At 42.0% G+C, this 18674-nt stretch overlaps 2 protein-coding genes across 4 annotated transcripts; both read left to right on the top strand.

The window, feature by feature from the left end:
* Positions 1 to 1520: 1520 nt before the first annotated feature.
* Positions 1521 to 3595, top strand: thbd (thrombomodulin). The gene has a single exon (XM_028040180.1). The coding sequence runs from the start codon at positions 1755 to 1757 to the stop codon at positions 3288 to 3290; it is 1536 nt and encodes a 511-aa protein (XP_027895981.1). The 5' UTR covers positions 1521 to 1754; the 3' UTR covers positions 3291 to 3595.
* Positions 3596 to 5026: 1431 nt separating this feature from the next.
* On the top strand, positions 5027 to 14749 carry tlr5a (toll-like receptor 5a). Of its 3 annotated transcripts, XM_028040176.1 has the most exons (6): positions 5029 to 5554; positions 9198 to 9257; positions 10180 to 12454; positions 13064 to 13152; positions 13663 to 13934; positions 14060 to 14749. In XM_028040176.1, the coding sequence occupies exons 2-5, from the start codon at positions 9210 to 9212 to the stop codon at positions 13909 to 13911; spliced, it is 2661 nt and encodes an 886-aa protein (XP_027895977.1). In that variant the 5' UTR covers positions 5029 to 5554; positions 9198 to 9209; the 3' UTR covers positions 13912 to 13934; positions 14060 to 14749. The 3 variants fall into 3 exon arrangements, with proteins under 3 accessions (XP_027895976.1, XP_027895977.1, XP_027895978.1); XM_028040175.1 differs by having other exon boundaries at positions 5027 to 5554; positions 13663 to 14749; XM_028040177.1 differs by having other exon boundaries at positions 5031 to 5554; positions 10180 to 10618; positions 13663 to 14749.
* The last annotated feature ends 3925 nt before the right edge of the window (positions 14750 to 18674 follow it).

The following is an 18674-nucleotide window of genomic DNA, read 5'->3' as shown; positions in this document are numbered from 1 at the left end:
CAGTTCTCAATTTGATTAGGGGGGAAAATGACTCAAATTAGGTTCGATCGAAAATTCAACTAGTCGACTAATTATTCGACCAGCATACTTTCAACAATTCAATTATATTTGAAATAAACATGTAAAGGAAATAAAGTGACTCCAGCCTTTTACACTATATATTCAACAGATCGTATTTACTTCTCATAATGAAATAATGCGGCTGAAACACAAATTAACGGATTCATTGGGGTATGGCAAGCAGTTATGGAGATATTCAATAACCTCTGCATCAGCCCCTCCGTTCTGGTCACGACTAAACTAGAATACTTTCACTTTTGCTCCAACTGGTTCAATACAAAGAAACTCTTCTCAGCAACTCGTTTCACGGACCGCTGGCACTTTAGCCTAACAGCTAAACGTCCAACTAGCAAAAGTGCTGCATTAGCGACACAAGTGTCTCAACAAGTGGGCTTTTATTGTTAACAACACCAAACAACTGATGTACTTGTTGAGTAGTAACCCTTAAATGTGTGAACTAGTTCACTGTGAGCTGCAAATTCAACTAGTTGACATATTAAAGCGTTTAGCGAGCTCGTTAGCCTTACAGACAAAACAGTGTTTTGAATGGTAGTTAACTAGAGTCAACAAGTGCAGACATGTAATGGTCACTTGGAAATTGTTTGGGCCAAGTCTGTAATGGCTAGTTAATATGTAAGGTTTTAAAGCCGAACCATTGACCAGTGGGGTCTGGTCATTGACCAGTGTGTCAAAAACGCCACTAAGATGGACGTTTCTGCCACAGCTCAAGTATGTTTTGGTTTTCTAACGAGATTTTTACTCTGACTAGTAGAAAAAGAGTGTGACTAGTTACCAAAAAATGTGGAAGTCTTTTTGTTGTTGTTGTTTTTTTTTTTTGCTAGTGCAGGAAAACATTGTACTAGCTTGAGTAAATGTTGTAGTAGTGCAGAGTAGTAGCAAACGGCTCGGCTAACAATGATGGCTGATGTTGACATCAGCTGGATGTTGAGTATTTTAGTCCAACTTCTTGCCAGATTTGCAAAACTGGTCAACTAGTGAAGAAACCAACATCAGAACTGACTGCTAGTTAACGTTCTGATGAGCAATTTCTCCTGTAAAGGCAATAAAGTTGACTTAATATGCATTGTAGGGTTGACTAGTCATTCAGCTGAACAACTGAATGCACAACTTTAAGAAATACTTGTAAGTTGGTGAGTGAAATATGTGGACTAGTTAACATGTTAGGTCAACAACTCACTAGTAGAACATATTGACTATAGTATGTGAAGAAGCCTTCTGGTTTGGGACTTGTGGTGCTTAAAATATTTAATAATGAAATAATGAGAGCAAATATCTATCTAGTAAGGTTTAGTCACAAACTTTGTTGTGGGTAAGAAGGCCATAATGCTGACAGTTTCTACAGAATATCAAATATTTACACAAACTGCTTGCCATACTGGAGAGTCACGCTGGCCGGGGGAGCGTTGGGAGGGGCTACGAGGACATATAAGGGTCTTTAGGGGAAAAAAAAGGTTATGCGTAAGACCGTAAAAGCCGTGCTTAACTGTGGATGTGAAGTGGATGGGCAGCGAGCTCTCCGGCAGCTCGTTACTCAGAGCGCCTTCCTTCCTCGGCCGGGTCCTAATATGGAGCTTGGGGCTTATAAATACCACCTAAATTGTTCTCCAAACAATCAAGTCAAAGGGTTGCCGGATCGCGCAAGAACCTAAACGGGGCACAGCTGAGATCCAAACATGAACGTCGCAGCGGGGCTGTTTGTGCCGACGCTCGTTTTCCTCCTGGGAAAAGATGCGGGAGCAGAGCGGAACAGCGGCTACTGCATCGGGAACTCGTGCTTCACCCTGTTCCGGGACCCCGGCACGTTCAGCTCAGCGCAGCGGCTCTGCAGAGACCAGAACAGCCACCTGATGACGGTGCGGACCTCTGTGTCCAGCGACGTGCTCTCTGTCCTGCTGGGAAACCTGACCGGCAGCTACTGGATCGGCTTGCACCGCATGAGCGGCTGTCCGGACCCGTCGGAGGAACTCCGAGGCTTCCAGTGGGTAACCAAGGACGCCGAGAGCGACTTCGTCAACTGGCAGCCGGACCCCGACGACAGCTGCTCGGCAGCCCGCTGCGTGTCCGTGAACGGAGAGGAGAACTTTAAATGGAGCCAGACCCCGTGCGACCGGCCCGCGGCGGGCTTCCTCTGCGAGAACGTCTTCACCGACCCCTGCACTAACCTGCCGCACACAGCGCAGCAGTCTGTGCTCTACCGGACTCCCTACGGGTTCGAGGTGGAGGATGTTCGGTCCGCCACGCTGCCGCGTGGAAGCATCGCCACCCTTTTCCCGTCCAAGACCAAATACATCTGCGGCACCTCCACCAAGTGGCTGCAGGCTCCATGGAGCTGCGAGATAAACGAAGGCGGGTGTGAATACAAGTGCAAAGTGGACCCCAGCAGCAGCCCCGTCTGCTACTGTCCGCCGGGCGAGAGCGTGAGCCCGGCCAACGGAGTCTCGTGCCAGGCGGAGGGCCCGGACGACCCCTGCGCGGCGCTGCGCTGCCAGCAGACCTGCTACGAGGCCGGGGGCCGGCATCAGTGCGGCTGCGAGAGCGGCTACAGGTTGGTCGGCGGCGCGTGTGTGGACACGGACGAGTGTACGCTCGCGCCGTGCGAGCACGACTGCGCCAACACGCACGGAAGCTACGTGTGCTCGTGCTTCAAGGGGTACCGGGTGGACGAGAAGGATCCGCACAAATGCAGGCGGCACTGCGGGAAGCCGGAGTGCCCCGCGGAGTGCGACCCCAACTACAACCTCCTGTGCTTCTGCCCGGACGGCTACGTGTCAAGTGAAAGGGGGGGCTCCGTCTTCTGCATAGACATTGACGAGTGCGAATCTCATTACTGCGAACAGAAGTGCCGAAACACGTACGGCGGGTACGTGTGCTCCTGCTACCCCGGTTTCAAGTTAGTGGGTGAATACCGGTGCAGAGAAGTCAGTGACGGGGACGAGGAGACCACAGACGTGGACAGCTCCATCTTCAGCTCCAGCCCCACGTCACCCACAGACCCGACCGAGCGGCCCTCCGCGGTGACGGCCGGGGGTCTGGTGGGGATCATAGTGAGCACGGTCTTCGTCGTCGTGCTGGCCGTTTTCGCGGCGCACGTGCTGCTCCTGCGCAGAGGGAGGAAGGAGGAGGGCGCCGCGAGCGCGAACGGAGAGACCGAGGAGGACACGCGCGGCCCGGAGAGGCCGAGCGACAGCGGCAGGGACAAAGTGGTGTAAGGAGAGAGACGCTTTTGGACGAGAGGAATGAATGTAGGAGCCGAGCCTCCAAGAAGCACAGACTCAAAACAACAAAACAAAAAAAATCTCTCACTTTGAGGAAGAAGTGTGGCAGGATGCAGCTCAGGCAGAAAACTAAATGAAGCAGCAAACGGTTTACAAAAAACATCAGTCCGTGTTTGTATTTACTGCCCAACTCACACGCAGCCTCCGACATGGAATGAAGCGACAAAAGAACTGTTGACAGTTTTTTAAAAAAACTTTGGTATTAAAATGTAATATGAACAAGTAAATGATTAGAATGACTTGTTGATTTTTTTTTAACGAGTCCTGACTGTTAACTCGTCTCCAGTGGTAGACTGGTGCGCCATCTGGTGGAAATACATTGATTTGCAACGGACCTGTTGCTCAGCCCATATCTGCTCAAATGCAGTGAATCTGGTGGCTCTCAGTCAAAATCAAATCAATAAATACTCTATGAAATGAAAACAAATATTTTAAAATGTATATATTTATTAGTGGGTCGCTTGTTTTTGTCGATCACAGATGTTTATTTATTGTTCATTATCAAAATGATCAGTGTAATTATTGGAAGTGACCACATGATTGCACAGTTCTGAACGAATTAAGACCATCAGATGGATCCTGTCGTGTTAGAACAGCAGTAACCTCTCAGATTGAGGGGAATTCAGGTGTCACCATAGCAACTTAAAGGTAAGTGGGAACATGCATTTTCATACAAAGGTAAAAAAAATATATAAGAGTAACAGTAAGGACACATTTACAACCTGAGAAAAGGTGACGGGGAAGAGAAAATACAAATATTGTTTTCAGATCAGTAAGAGCTCATCGAATCAGTCCTGACTCCAGATAAAGGTTCCGACTTTTACAACAACTCAAACTCTAAACATCTCCAGGAGACGAACCGTGTCTCGTTTTTCTGCGTTTGGTTTTATTTTTTTATTTTTACATGAGATGAAAAAACGGATGCAGAGGAACAGGAGTCACGGTGAACGGCAAGACATCCTGTGTAATCATGCAGCGTTTCACCAATCAGTGGTGACGAAATGGACAGTTTGCAAAACCTTTCACAGCAACTCTGTTTTCATCAACATGACCACGATGACCACGTCTGTTACTGAACAAGAAATAAAGGGAAAATAACGGACTTATCTGATACTGTTTTCAGTAGGTTCAACTTATAATAACCTTATTATTACACAATATTTTTTTCTATTCTTCTTCTTATTATTATTAACAATTTGCAATCATACAAGACGAACAAAAATAAGCTAAAACAAACCATTAGTCACATTGTTAAACAATGAACTTGCCTGAAACATCATTTTGTATTTTATTGTACAAAGTATTTAAATCTTGATTCAAATAACAATTGCTAGTATTTGTTTATAGACCCATTCAACAAACTACAATATGACCGAAACGTTCATTTATTTCAGTTTCTCCATTAGAGTCAAACACAGACCGAAGCTTTACTTCTGTTTTCCTGTTTACAGCTAATTAAAAAACCGACATTTAAGATTAGAATATTACATCAAACCTGTTTCTTTTTTTTCCACCCTTAAAAAAAATGTATTTAGGAATGTGGCCTTAGGAAAAGGCACGTTTAATATATAAAGCATATTTCATTAAGCTGTAAATATTGAGCATAACTTAGGTACTTTTATTCTGAAAAATGAATACTAGTTTTCCTTCAAATAATAATAATAATAATAATAGAGGGTTAGAAGAAATGTTTGATATTGCCTATTTCAGTCATTGAATTTTGCACATATGCAATCCTAGAGAAACAAACTTTGCGCAAACAGCCGGTGAAGGGCCAAGTTATTATTAGTTTTCCTGCTGCTTGCCCCTGATATGTTAACCCGTTGTGTGCTATCTGTTCTAACTGCCTGCGGACTCATCCTGGTTCTGCTCCCGGGTGTGTCGGAGTGCCTGCCTGCGGAGGAGGCTCCGGGAGCGGAGAGGAAGTGGATCCCATCAGCCAACACGGAGCCGCGGAGAAAAGGGAAAGCTGCAGGAACGGAACATGGCCACGGGCCAGAAAGAGGAAGGTGAAGCCTGTGTGGTCACGAAGGAAATTGCGAATTGTGTGCGTTTATGAAAGAACAGAGAATCGGGCTTTCTAAACACAAACACACACAGAGAGACGGAGAGAATCTACGGAGCAGCTTGGACGCTCGGAAGACGCGTTGAAGCGAATTTGTCCACCAGTGAGGGATTCATTTCACTCAGCAGCAGAGGTAAGACGTTTCCCCTCCAGGTGTCCCACTCCAAGTCCGAGCGGAGGCTTTTGCACGTGACCGTGTCACTTCGCAGCTTTTAAAAAAAAAAAAAAAAAGTCTTTAAAGTCAGTGGAGTCTGTTGATCACTCACTGATTCAGAGAAGCCCGAATTACGCAATACATGTAAATCTGCTGTGAAGCCAAACCTGAACTGGACCTGCGGCTCACTACGCAGCAGTGGCGCAAAAAGTGGGTATGCAGGGTATGCAACGCATAGGGGCGCTGCACTAGAGGGGGCGCCAAAACCCCGTCTCGAAAAATGTTTTTTTCTTGTTGGCATTTTCTATAATTAACAGAATGAAATGATCAATAACAGGGGAACAGCACTGATTAGGCGCCCCTCTGCTCCTTCACCTCCCCTCCTGTCGCTCTCCCTTCCCATGCAGGTGGCTGTGCACGCGCCCCTAAGAGTACGCAGGCGCGTTTTGTTTTTTTTTATTTTTTTTAAATTAGTTTTTTAATTTTTTTAAATGGAGCGGCAGAAAAAAAAGCTGTCCGGGGCGCAAAACAGAAAAAGTAAAAGGGAGAAGGATAAAGATGTTGGCGGGATGAAAAAAAGCCTTTCAATGTGGTTGAAAGATATTAGGTAAGTACCGTCAGTGTATTAGCAGGACAGGAGGGCTGTAAATAATCAAGTTAGCTAAAGCTAGCAGCTAGCCTAATACGGAATCGTCCCATATTTGGCTGTTAAAAGTTGCCTCCCCTATTAAACCATTAAGGGACGCGATTTGTTTTGTATTTCTATGAATATCTGATACATAAACATGTCACAGACACATAACCGCGCACTAAGTAAGAATGACCGAAATAAAACTCAGGAAATATTAACACAGGAAAGCTAAAGCTGCTGCGGCGGCAGTGCCCAGCTATGGTCCAACACTTAGCCCTCCTGGGTGCATTTTTTCACTCATATGTATTATGGATTCTTTAATTAAAGATGAGTTGTTCAAGTTCATGCGTGTATCAGACAAATTAGTCATCAGAGTCACTAAAGCCCTTAAACTCAAAAAGGTTGGTGACCTATTTTACCAACCTTTTTGGCAGGGGGACACTTGAGTTTAAATGTCTTATTCAATACCACTACAGTGATGTTGTGATGTATCTGATAAGTCAGATCAGATGTAATGTCCAATCAGTAACTGTTATCCAACAAGGAGTGGCCTTTACCACACAAAATGGGGGACACATTTAGGTAGTACATGGTTGTAAATGGCCCACAGAAAGTTTCTGATGGTCCATATCCAAGATCAGAGAAGAATAAGAAGTGTTTTTCCAAAGCATACTGTTTTCATTTACTGTCTAATGGAGAGAAAGTTGAACGAGATTGGTTACTGTATTCTAAAAATACTAACAGAGTCTATTGTTTTGCATGTAAGCTTTTTGGTGAAGCTAAAGTTCTTGACACATGCCTTGTGGAGGGGTATAATAACTGGGGATGTCTTTCAAAAACACGGAAGCACCATGAAACCAGTAGTTTTCACATAAATGCTTATCTGACGTGGAAAGAAATGGCATCTCGCTTACGCCTAGGTAAAACTATTGATAGTGAACTGCAGAAAACCATGGCAGCTGAAAAAGCACACTGGAGAAGTGTGTTGACTAGAGTTATCGACTGCATACTTTTCCTTGCAGAGAGAAACTTGCCACTAAGGGGGAAAAATTCTCAGTTAGGAAATCCTAAAAATGGAAATTTTCTGGGAATCCTTGAGCTCATAGCGCAATATGATGTAACACTGGCAGAGCCTCTTAGAAAGGCTGCCTCCAAACAAACCACTGGATATCTGACATGGTGCACTTAGAATGAATTTTTAGATTCAATATCAGAGTGTGTTTTGAGTAAAATATCTGCCAAGATCAAGTCCTCTAAGTACTTTGCAGTGGAACTGGACTGCACACCTGATATTTCAAAGCAAGAGCAGGCCTCAGTCATCATTCGATATATGGGGGGGCGCCGAAGATATGTTCGCATCCACCTCAAAAATATGGAGTTGCGCCCCTGCTACGCAGGTAGAGGTGGTGGAGGTGGAGGTGGAGGTGCTCATCAGAAATAAGAGCAAACAGTCGATCTTTTTAGGTGTAGTTAAAAGAAAAAAAGATGAGCATAAATTAATTAGGGTTTAAGCTGGAAAAAGAAAAGCGGTCAGTTGCCATATTCTGACGTGCTTCACTCCGTGACGTCACGCAGAGTCCCTTTACCTTAAATGACAGGTAGAGCTTCCATAGTATATAGTATTAAAGAACATCACACATTCAAATTTGTCCTGTTCATACAGTCTGGTGTCTGTTCTGGAGTGAAAAAGGGGGGGAAACACCTTAGAGGCATAAAGGAGAAACAGCGCCTCCTACTGTCACAGGTGCAGGTGGCAGTTTAAGAACAGAAAATACTCACTGCATTTTTGTTTCTTACGTTGCTTTTCTTATTTAAACATGTAAAACAACAACAACAACAAAAATCAAACAAAATTGAAATTGCACTCCTCGGTCACTGACAACAAGACCGAATGCAACAACTGTTGACAGATCGGTGCAAATCTGGTCCGGATTTTCTCATCAGAGGATAAAAAGCTAAAAAAAAAAAAAAAAAAAAAAGAGTTATTAGATTTTGCTCTAAAAATTTAACATCCAAATTTGAGCCGTTTAATTTTGTAGCAAAAATAAAAATTTCATTCTTGTTTCCTATTTTATTGTTATCTTCGCGCTGTATTGTCAGCGTTCTCACGCAAATTAATTGTTAAGCTAAAGGGGAAAGTCACGGTCTACCGAAAAACTGCGCCCCCTGGCGTCACACTACAGGATGGTCGAGTGATTGCTGCCGCTAGAATGATAAACATATTCTTAATGTCTGTTTTAGTCGTGCAAAACGTTTAAAAAAAAAAAAAAAAAAAAAAAAAAAAAAAAATATATATATATATATATATATATATATAATGTTTAAACTATGAAATCAAAATAAACTAATGTAAATAATTTCCTCTGGCGTTTTTGGCCACAAAAAAAGCTCATATTAAATTTTAACATTTTGTATTTTGAATAATAGTTAGCTTGTTTGTTTTTTCTTCATCTGTCTTTTCTAATGAAAAAAAATCCAGTTACCTGAAGATACACATCTGATCTAGTAATATTTGAAGACCGGCCCATTTTTCTCTCATTTTTGCTAGTTATATATAAGAAGTAGGTATTTGATTCTCATTTTACACTATAAAATATACAAAAACAGCGTGTGTAGAGCTCTTTTTGTATTTGGTTTGATTTTCTGTTTATATTTTAAATAAATGTTTTTTGTTTTGTGTTTTTTTTAAATCAAAAAAAGACCAAATCCTGTTTTGTCTTCTGAACTCCATATTGTCACATAAAATGAAATATTATATTAATAGTAAACAACCGAAGTGGAAAAGCAGGTTAGCACATTTTGACTCAGAGTTGCTAGTCTGAAACATCAACCATTTTTCCGACACAGCTCTAATAATCTGTACACGTTTCCACTTTCATATCCGCTCGGGGCAAACAAATCAAGGATTGCACAACTCTGTGGACAGTGTAGTAATAACACGAGCTGCTCTGAAGAACCAAAGTAAACAATGGGACGGTTTGTCCTCCGTAGGTCCCGGACAGTATGTGGCTGCTGGCCCTTCAGCTGATCTGCGCTGCCTTCTATCTACAGGTTGGTGTCTAACATTGACCTTAGCTCACACATTTTCTAGAGATTTAACCTACTGAGTGTACAGTTATACTAATACTTTTAGCTTTACTCATCAACTTTCTCACTGAAGGGAAGGAATAGTTACTTTCTATTCTATTTGAAGCAATGTCAGTGGTGAAGGGTTGGGGTAATACACAGATAAATATCAACTATCAGCCATAGTAAAATTATTAATATGTGATGGACATTGATATTGGTCCAATATTCTCCAATAGGTGAATAAATTATATATATATATATATATATATATATATATATATATATATAACATATACAGTATATATCAATTGCAATAACATATCATTTGATTGAGCAAAGGGCAGCTGTGTTTATGTACATATAATACACACACACACACACACCACAAACATGAAATCATAATGAAAAATTGTGTATTTTTTTTACTTGACAATATGTTCACATATTGTGTTCATTATCTTTTTCTGAAATATGTTGTGTTTCTTTTATCATAATCAAAGAAGAAACAGCTGGTTATCAGAATCACTGTAATTCTACACGTCAGATCTGGTCATTTTACTGAATAAATACAGAAATTGCAACACTTACACAATAAATTTGGTGTTTACACGGTAAAATCGCCACAATTTCACTATAAATTCGAGCAATTTTATGAAAAAATATCTCGAATTTATAGTAAAATACTGGCAACCACAGCTGCCGTAATTTCATTGTAAATTAGAGGGGTTTTTTTTTACATTGTGGCAAAGCCAAAAATTTCACACATAATATACCTTAATGTGTTATTATAAAGAGATAAGGCAAACAACCCTAATCCATCTTCATATTTATGAGCAATCTAAAAACTTGAATGTATAATTACTTAGTCCTGAACTCTTAATGAATCCATCTTTTCTCCCTGCAGCCAGCAGCATGTCACCCATCATTCCAGTTGAGGGGACAGAAAGCATACTGCGCCGACCAGAACCTCACCTGGGTCCCTGTTCTGCCCCCCAACATCACCCATTTATATTTGGATAGAAACTTCATCCATGAGATCAACAGGACTTCTCTCAGAGACTTCGAGGAACTCCAGAAATTAGACCTGGGAAGCCAGAAAGTAGTCCTCACCATCAGGAACGACTCTTTCCTCAGGCAGAGAAAGTTGACCACACTGGTTCTCGGCGGCAATGTCGGCCTTAAGCTGGAGCCGCGGGCGTTCGCCGGGCTGGTCAGGTTGGGAGACCTCTGGCTGGATCACTGCTCTTTGACCGACTCCATACTGGCAGAAAACTACCTGGAGCCACTTCTGTCGTTGGAAAGGCTCAACCTCTACGGGAACAACATAGTGAGACTCAATCCGGGTCAGTTCTTTTGGAATCTCACAAAGTTCTCACAGTTAATTCTTGAGCTGAATCACCTTGAGAAAATATGTGAGAAAGACTTAGTTGGCTTCCAGGGGAAATCTTTTCACCTCCTGGACTTGCGGTCGAACAGCTTCTTCAGATCTGACGTTGACTGGAAGGACTGCGGAAACCCTTTCAAAGGAATAGCCTTCAACACCCTTGATATCTCAGGAAGTGGAATGAATTTGGAGACATTAAAATTGTTTTTCAGAGCAATCAGAGGGACTCCAATTGCTCATCTTAAATGTTCTGGAAGTCTTGGGAAAGACTTTTCCTATAACAACATGCCTGATCCAGACAAAGACACTTTTCAAGGCCTCGAGGCGAGTTCAGTTGTTCATTTAGATTTATCAGGAAACAGGATTTTTGCTTTAAAGACTGGAGTTTTCAGGGCTCTGAAAGACGCAGAGAGGATTGATGTCTCCCGGAATAAGATAAACTTTATAGAGACAAACGCCTTCAATGGTCTGCAGAATCTGCTACAACTCAACCTGTCATCCAATCTGTTAGGAGAGATCCGCTCCAACACCTTCAGCAATCTGATTAACCTTCTCATTTTGGACTTGTCTAACAACCACATTGGTGTTCTTGGAGACCAGGCCTTCAGTGGTCTTCCCCAGTTACATCATTTATATCTGACAGGAAACTCTCTGCGACAGCTGGCATCTCCTGCGCCGCTACCGAATTTAGAGTTCCTCCTCCTAAAAGACAATAAGTTGCATTCCATTAGCAGCATCATTAGCTTGTGGAACAGCAGTGTCTATTTAGATATTTCAGAAAACAGATTCACAAACCTGGAGGACCTTTATGTCGTTTTAACTCATTTCAAGCGTCTGCTGTACTTTTTTTACGGGGGCAACACCATTTTGTGGTGCACTATAAATCCAGGGGTCTCCATGCCTCCTGGTAATAGTTTGGCTGTGTTGGACCTTCATGGCAATTCCCTCCAGATCTCTTGGGCACAGGGGCATTGCCTGGACATATTTGATAATTTGCAGAATCTGATTGGTTTAAATATCAGCCTCAATTCCCTGATGACCCTTCCTCATGGGATATTCAGTGGTCTCACCTCGATTAGAAATATCGACCTTTCGTCCAATGCCCTGACCTATCTGGAGGCCAGTGTTTTCCCAGCCAGCCTAAAATCGCTCGACCTCTCAAACAACTTCCTAGTCTCTCCCGATCCAATAACTTTCCACTCACTCAGCACCCTCAACCTCTTGGGAAATCGGTTCCAGTGTGATTGCGCTCTGGAGGGCTTCCTGAAGTGGATGAACACAACCAATGTGACTTTCCTGAGCCCGGCTCAGGAATACAGATGCGAGTTCCCAGTTTCTGTCCACAATCTTCCCCTAGTGGAGTTTCCCAACATCATGGAGTCATGTGAAGATGAGGAAGAAGACGTTCAGGCTTTTCAGTTGGCTCTTTTCATCTGCTCCGCCATTCTCGTCTTCAGCCTTGTACTCGGCGGGATTATTTACGCCCGCCTACGAGGGCAAATATTCATCATCTACAAAAAGATCGTCAACAGGGTTCTTGAGGGCCCCAAACCGCCTGCCCAAGAGAACAACTGGCAATACGATGCCTTCCTGTGCTTCACCAACAGCGACTACAGGTGGGTGGAGGCCGCCTTGCTGAAGAAGCTAGACAACCAGTTTGCAGAAGAGAACTTGTTCCACTGTTGCTTCGAAGCTAGAGACTTTCTACCTGGGGAGGATCATCTGTCAAACATCAGGGATGCTATTTGGGGAAGCAGGAAGACCTTGTGCATCGTCTCCAAGGAGTTTCTCAAAGGTGTGGCTTTATGTCCACTGAGGTTTGGAGGGAAATTGACTACATTTGTCTTCTGATTACACCTTGAACCCTGTCAATCTATCTTTAGCACCTATGAGAAGAAAACAAATCTCTAACTGCTTTCTCAGCATCACTCCCAAATGAGGTGTAAAATTGTAACTTCTGAGATAAGATACAAGTAGTTGTATTCACAAAGATCCTTCTCTGAAGTTCTATGTTCTCACTTTTGGTAGATGGTCATAGGGGTTCCCATTCCCTCATTCTAATGCCAAATTAGCATCTTGTTAGCCTCATATATGCAAATAGAAATCCAGGTGGCGTATCTTAAAGTAAAAAGAACTAAGAGTAATTTCCAATGTGGCAGTATTGAAAGCCTGTATCCAAGAAGACGCATCCAAGAAATCCTTCAATAATTTCTTGGTGAACTTTATTTGATCTCAGAAAGTATGAAACCAAGAGATTTATTGTTTTGTCCTTTCAAGTAACAAAGCCCCCTACAGCTGTGTCATCTTTCTGACAGTAGCATGTTAGCTACCACAGCAGGGCCGTTGTTTTGCTGCTGTCTTTGTTTCCGTTTATACGAATGACTACGTTTCTGCCTCCCTACAGATGGCTGGTGTTTGGAGGCGTTCACTTTAGCCCAGGGCCGCATGTTAGAGGAGCTGACCAACGTTCTGGTTATGCTGGTGGTAGGGAAGGTGTGTATATGCCTATGCTGCTGACACTGGGTCAGTACAAACGACTGCTACACAACATACCTGTGACTCTCCATATATTAGAATATTGTTAAAAGGTGATTTATGGGTGTTAATTTATTATTTCAAGAGTCTGTTAATATTGATGATTCTGGCTTACAGCTAAACACAAAATTACTTTCCTCAAAAAAATTACATTATTGTATACGTAAAAGTATTTCATACAGAACTTAGGCATGAACTACTGCATCAATGCAGCATGAAGCCAATCATATTGTGGTCCTGCTGAGGTGCAACTGAAGCTTTTGAAACAAAAGTTTCAAAAACGATCATATTTACCTGTAAGTCTTTACCAGCTAAATTAAGAAACGCTTGAAATAAATCGCCCTGTGAAATGACTATGTACTTTAATATGTACACCCTCGTTCTAAGTTATTCCATTTTACGCCCGTGTTTCCTGCTGTGAAATGTTTGCGTGGAAATGAAAACCATCTGCTCGTTACAAACCCAAAGGTTGCTCACTACCAGCTGATGAAGTGCAATGCAGTCAGAGCTTTTGTCCAGAGGAGAGAGTACCTCACCTGGCCTGAGGACCCTCAGGACCTGGAGTGGTTCTATGAGCGGCTTGTCTCGCTGATCCTCAGAGACACCAAGGTGAAGAAGTTTGTTGAGGACAAGCCTGAGTTTGTGAAGCCAGATTGTCAACCTCCTGCTAAAGACAAGATTCCACTTGAGAACATCGGAGTCGTTGCCAACTCTTAACAGGGAAGTCCATTAATGTGAAGGTAAGTTCTTTACATTTAAGAAGACCTCAGTCTTTGTCAAACTTAAACAGCCTTAAATGAAATACCCATGCCTTCAAACAAGTCTTTAAAACTGACTTTAGTTTCGTTTGCCTTTCTTCCTACAGGAAGAAGGCCTTTATGAGCCAACGAAGGCAGACTCTACTCACTCTGCACAAGTTATAGTTACCAGTCCATAATCGGGGACATTGAGTGTAATACTGTGAACAATGTGGTGCAGGTTTCTTGTTGAGTGCTGCCTACACTAGTTTTTAGTCAAAACGTTCAATCAGAATGTGACCTGCGGAGAGAAGACGCGTGTTCAGTGTTTAACTTGGTGGTGGAGTTGTAAGGAGTTGTCTGTAGGGCTGATGAGGAGTTCATTACCAGTGATCAGTAGCAATGTTATACATATATACATACATTTGTTGGAAGATGTAGTTCTTCCTTCTTTTTGTTTTTGGTAAGTCAGCACTACTGGTACCAGTGGGATGTAAATGCTACTGATTTTGGGGGGAATTTTTGTAAATCACTGGAGTTTGATTTTCTGTGTTGTGTGATGGAGCTTTCATCAGAATCAAATGTTCTGTGAATAAATGATAATTTAGTTTGATTTAACCGAATGTTTAAAATTGTATTAAATTTTTTATTTTTTTTAGAAAACACTGAAAAATGAATGAATGAATGAATGAAAAAATTTGGGGCAGTGATTACAAGCTGCTTAGCAGCTGGTGTTGCATTCAGGCTGCAGTAAAAAAAATGTATGGAAATGGATTTTAAATGGCAGCTGGCAAAATAAAATCACATAATAAACATTTCATCTGTTTCAAAAGCTTTTAATGAAAATCACATCATGTTTTAGCAAAGCTTCAATACTTATAGAACAGGCCTTTCTTTTAGAAGATGCGCTAAACTAGCTTTTGTGACTGTAAGTCTAAAAATCCTAGAATTACTAAAGCAATTAACAAATTATTCTAAAATTCCTGTACTGCAGTTCTCCGTATAATCATTGGTACTGTCCTGTGGCCAACAGAACCAGACGCTAAAATCTGAATGGTCAGTTGGATTACAAAGTTCCCTTTAGACTAACTATATTGACCCCTTTTATTCAATATTTATATGCTCCCACTAGCTCAGGTTATAACAGGAAATAATATTAGCTACCATAACTATGCAGATGACACACAGCTCTACATTACGATGTCACCAGGTGACTCAGAGCCCATCCAATCACTGAACAGATGCTTAGAACAGATAAATGTGTGGATGTGCCAAAACTTTCTCCAGTTGAACAGAAACAAAACTGAAGTTATTATTTTTGGACCTAAAGAGGAACGATCTAGAGTCAATGCACAGCTTCAGTTATTACAACTGAAAACCAGCAATCAGGCCCGAAACCTGGGAGTAGTGATGGACTCTGACCTGAACCTCCAGAGCCACATAAAGACAGTCACAAAGTCGGCTTTCTATCACCTGAAGAACATTTCCAGGATTAAAGGACTAATGTCTCAGCCAGATCTAGAGAAACTCATCCATGCGTTCATCTTCAGTCGTATTGATTATTGCAACAGCGTCTTCACAGGTCTGTCCAACAAATCAATCAAGTGCGTTCTCACTAAAACCAGGAAGATAGAGAACATAACACCAGTTTTAAAGTCCCTCCACTGGCTCCCTGTAGCTCAAAGAATAGACTTTAAAATACTGTTAGTTTACAAATCACTGAACGGCTTAGCACCACAATACATTAAAGATCTGCTGTATCAACCTTCCAGACCTCTCAGGTCTTCCGGTTCTGGTTCTGCTCTGCATCCCCAGAACCAGGAGAAGCAGCTTTCAGCTACTATGCACCACAAATTTGGAACAAACGTCCAGAAAACTGTAAAATAGCTGAAACACTGACTTCCTTTAAATCTCGACTGAAAACCCACTTGTTTAGGATTATATTTGAAACGTAATAAATTACAAATTTATTGATGGAACTTGACTTAATGTCATGTATTGATTGTTGATTCTATGTTGCTTTGTGTTTCTGTGTTTGATATGATGTAAAGCACTTTGAAATGCTTTGCTGCTGAAATGTGCTATACAAATAAAATTTGATTGATTGATTGACGACAATAGATATAACCCCGCCCATTGATTGTGATTAAAAATATGGATAGATGAAACAAAATCTGAGCTGCAGCAGGATTTAACTTATTGCGTATGCTTTTTATTAAAAAATTATTCATGCATATATTAAATCATTTACACATTTGTTTCTAATTGTAAGTACTTCAAATGTGACTAAGTAAAAATGGTTCGTTTGTATAGATTTGGGCACATTTGGACCTCCTTACACAGTGTTTGGTAATTCTGAGCTTAGGACAGAAGCTGTGCAAATTAGATTTTTGTGATTTCATTTTTATCAACCTTCGTATTCTTCATAATAATCCTGACGCGACGCAAACTGCCACTATAAAACCAGAAGCAGTAAAAGCTGAAAAAAGTGCAGCCTGTGTAATTTGTCCTCCGTGTTTTAACCACTAGATGGCGGTAGCTGCATCTTTACTCGGTCCTTGTGGGATTTCAGTGAATCCTACCTTTTTGTTTGTTCTTAGAGCTTTCAGATCAAGATATTTAATCTGCTTCATGTAATAACGACCCTGTTAAATCCTTACCATAATTCCAGAGCTCCGCTCAGTTGGACCGGCTGAAGCTGAAGGGGTCAGCCAGTTTCCTTCCATTCCATATCCATCTGAAAACAGGAAGCTACTGGGCAGTGGGAAGCTTCCGGCCCTTTGGCCCCGGCCGCCTATATCCTCTCAGCTTTTATGAGCCAGCTGCTCGGAACATTAATAGGGTGAGTCTGCAGAGCTGGACTACTTATACACTGAGGACAGTCCATTAATGTGAACACATTCGAACCCAGACATCTGCCCAGCCTGCTGATATAGCGCAACAGTTTCTGGTCATTTAAAGATAAGAATACTTGCATTTATCAACAGGCAGTAAAAAAAAAATACAGTAAAAATGTTGCATCTGTTGCGAGACCAGAAAATTAAATCTGAACCACAAAGTTTGTTTCTCAGTCAACTGAAGCAACAAGAACCAACAGACTTTTTGACTTCTGTTCCAGGGGGTTGTGAAGGCCAGCATTGTGTCCCAGTAAGGAAATGTTTCCCAAAATTTATATTCAGGACCAATGGCAGCACAGCTACTGTTGCTCCTCTCTACTTTAGCCTGATCAATGTGGTGATTAAGGTGTGGCGTCCTAAATGTCCTCCTGATTCAAACCGCCTCCTTTGTTTGAGCTGCAAGTCCTAGAATTTCCAGATTGTCCGAATGTCTGGGAGGCATCAGTTGGTGCTAAAAGACACATAGAAGCATCTTAAGAGAACTTCGAATATTAGAGAGCAGATTAAAAACATGCACGCCAACAGTGGCATTAGCACTGTCTACAGGCCAATTATCCACATTCTGCTGCAGATATTTTTGCATCTTTATACACTATGAAAGCCTCAGTTTCTCTATTGCCATGGATCAAATGGCAATAGAGAATATAGATGTCAATCATCTATATTTTTGTGCTCTATTTAAATGTAAAACTTTCACTCTAAGTCTCCGTAATTTACATGGTTGATGATCAGCCTCTCTGTCAGCCCAAAACGGGGGTAGGGAGTCGATCTAAAACGATCTGTACAACACCAATTAATTACTACACCGCTCAAGTGTCCTGATAATTAAATGCTGTTCTAATCATAAATCTGGAGCAGCCCAGCAGCTCCACCAGCACGTAATTTGAAAATTGGAAGCAAATGTTTACCCTGTAAACAAGCTCTCGAGCTCGGCGGCCGCCTCACAGCTATTTCAGGCCTGTGGGTCTTAGTCAGACCAGATCCACATGCTGGAGAGAGAGATCCTCCCTCACAGGGTAACGTCATGAACCCCACTCCACGGCCACAGCTAATATTTGACCTCCGTTTAGGCAAATATAATTACAGGGAATCTCTGGGGAAGTGGACTCATCTTCACAGGAGCGATTGAGCTCCTGAGGAAAAAGAAGCCCAGCAATGGTGGGGGCGCAGTGGATTAGAGACTGAGCTGTCTGAGCCCAAATTAGATGTTTCCTTCAAGAGGCATCAAGCAATCCCAGTGTGGGTGTTAACTTATGTAATGTGTTTTCTAGAACCTGTTTGAATGTGTAAGTTTGTTTTGGGGTTGAGGGAGTGATGGAGGATCAGAGCGAAACGGTAGCAAAAGCACAGTGCTACTTTTCCTTCACAGAGTGACTGTTAAACAGGAAGGACTTCAGGATTGAGGAACATTTCTACAACCACACCCAGTTTTTAAATGCTGATATAAAACACCACCAATTACAAAAGTAGCAAGTCCAAAATGGAAACCGAAACATCTCTATTTCCAGCTCATTATCAGAGTTAGCAAGGTACAGGACTGTACATTCATGTACAGAAGGAATGTACAGTCCCTCTTCCCAATGTAGAATGGGAAACCAGCCGCTTGTTCTACACTTTGCTTCGTAAAGAGAGTCTGGGCTCTTGGGTATTGATAAACGATTGTTTCCTGGAGGCGTGGACTCCATTGAAATCTTGAACTTTACCCAATCACAAACGTTTGGCCGTGATGTACATAATGCGCCAATTTGACGCTAAGAATGTTGCCAGAAATTGCCTGCGCTGTAAACAAGTATCCCCCAATGTGAAGAGATAAGTGCTGACCTGAACAAGGTGGCTGTCGATGTTA

Source organism: Xiphophorus couchianus, chromosome 15, assembly GCF_001444195.1.
Source record: "Xiphophorus couchianus chromosome 15, X_couchianus-1.0, whole genome shotgun sequence".
Lineage (NCBI taxonomy): Eukaryota > Metazoa > Chordata > Actinopteri > Cyprinodontiformes > Poeciliidae > Xiphophorus > Xiphophorus couchianus.
The sequence above is the reverse complement of the archived record's forward strand: the minus strand, read 5'-3'. Positions and strand labels throughout refer to the sequence as shown.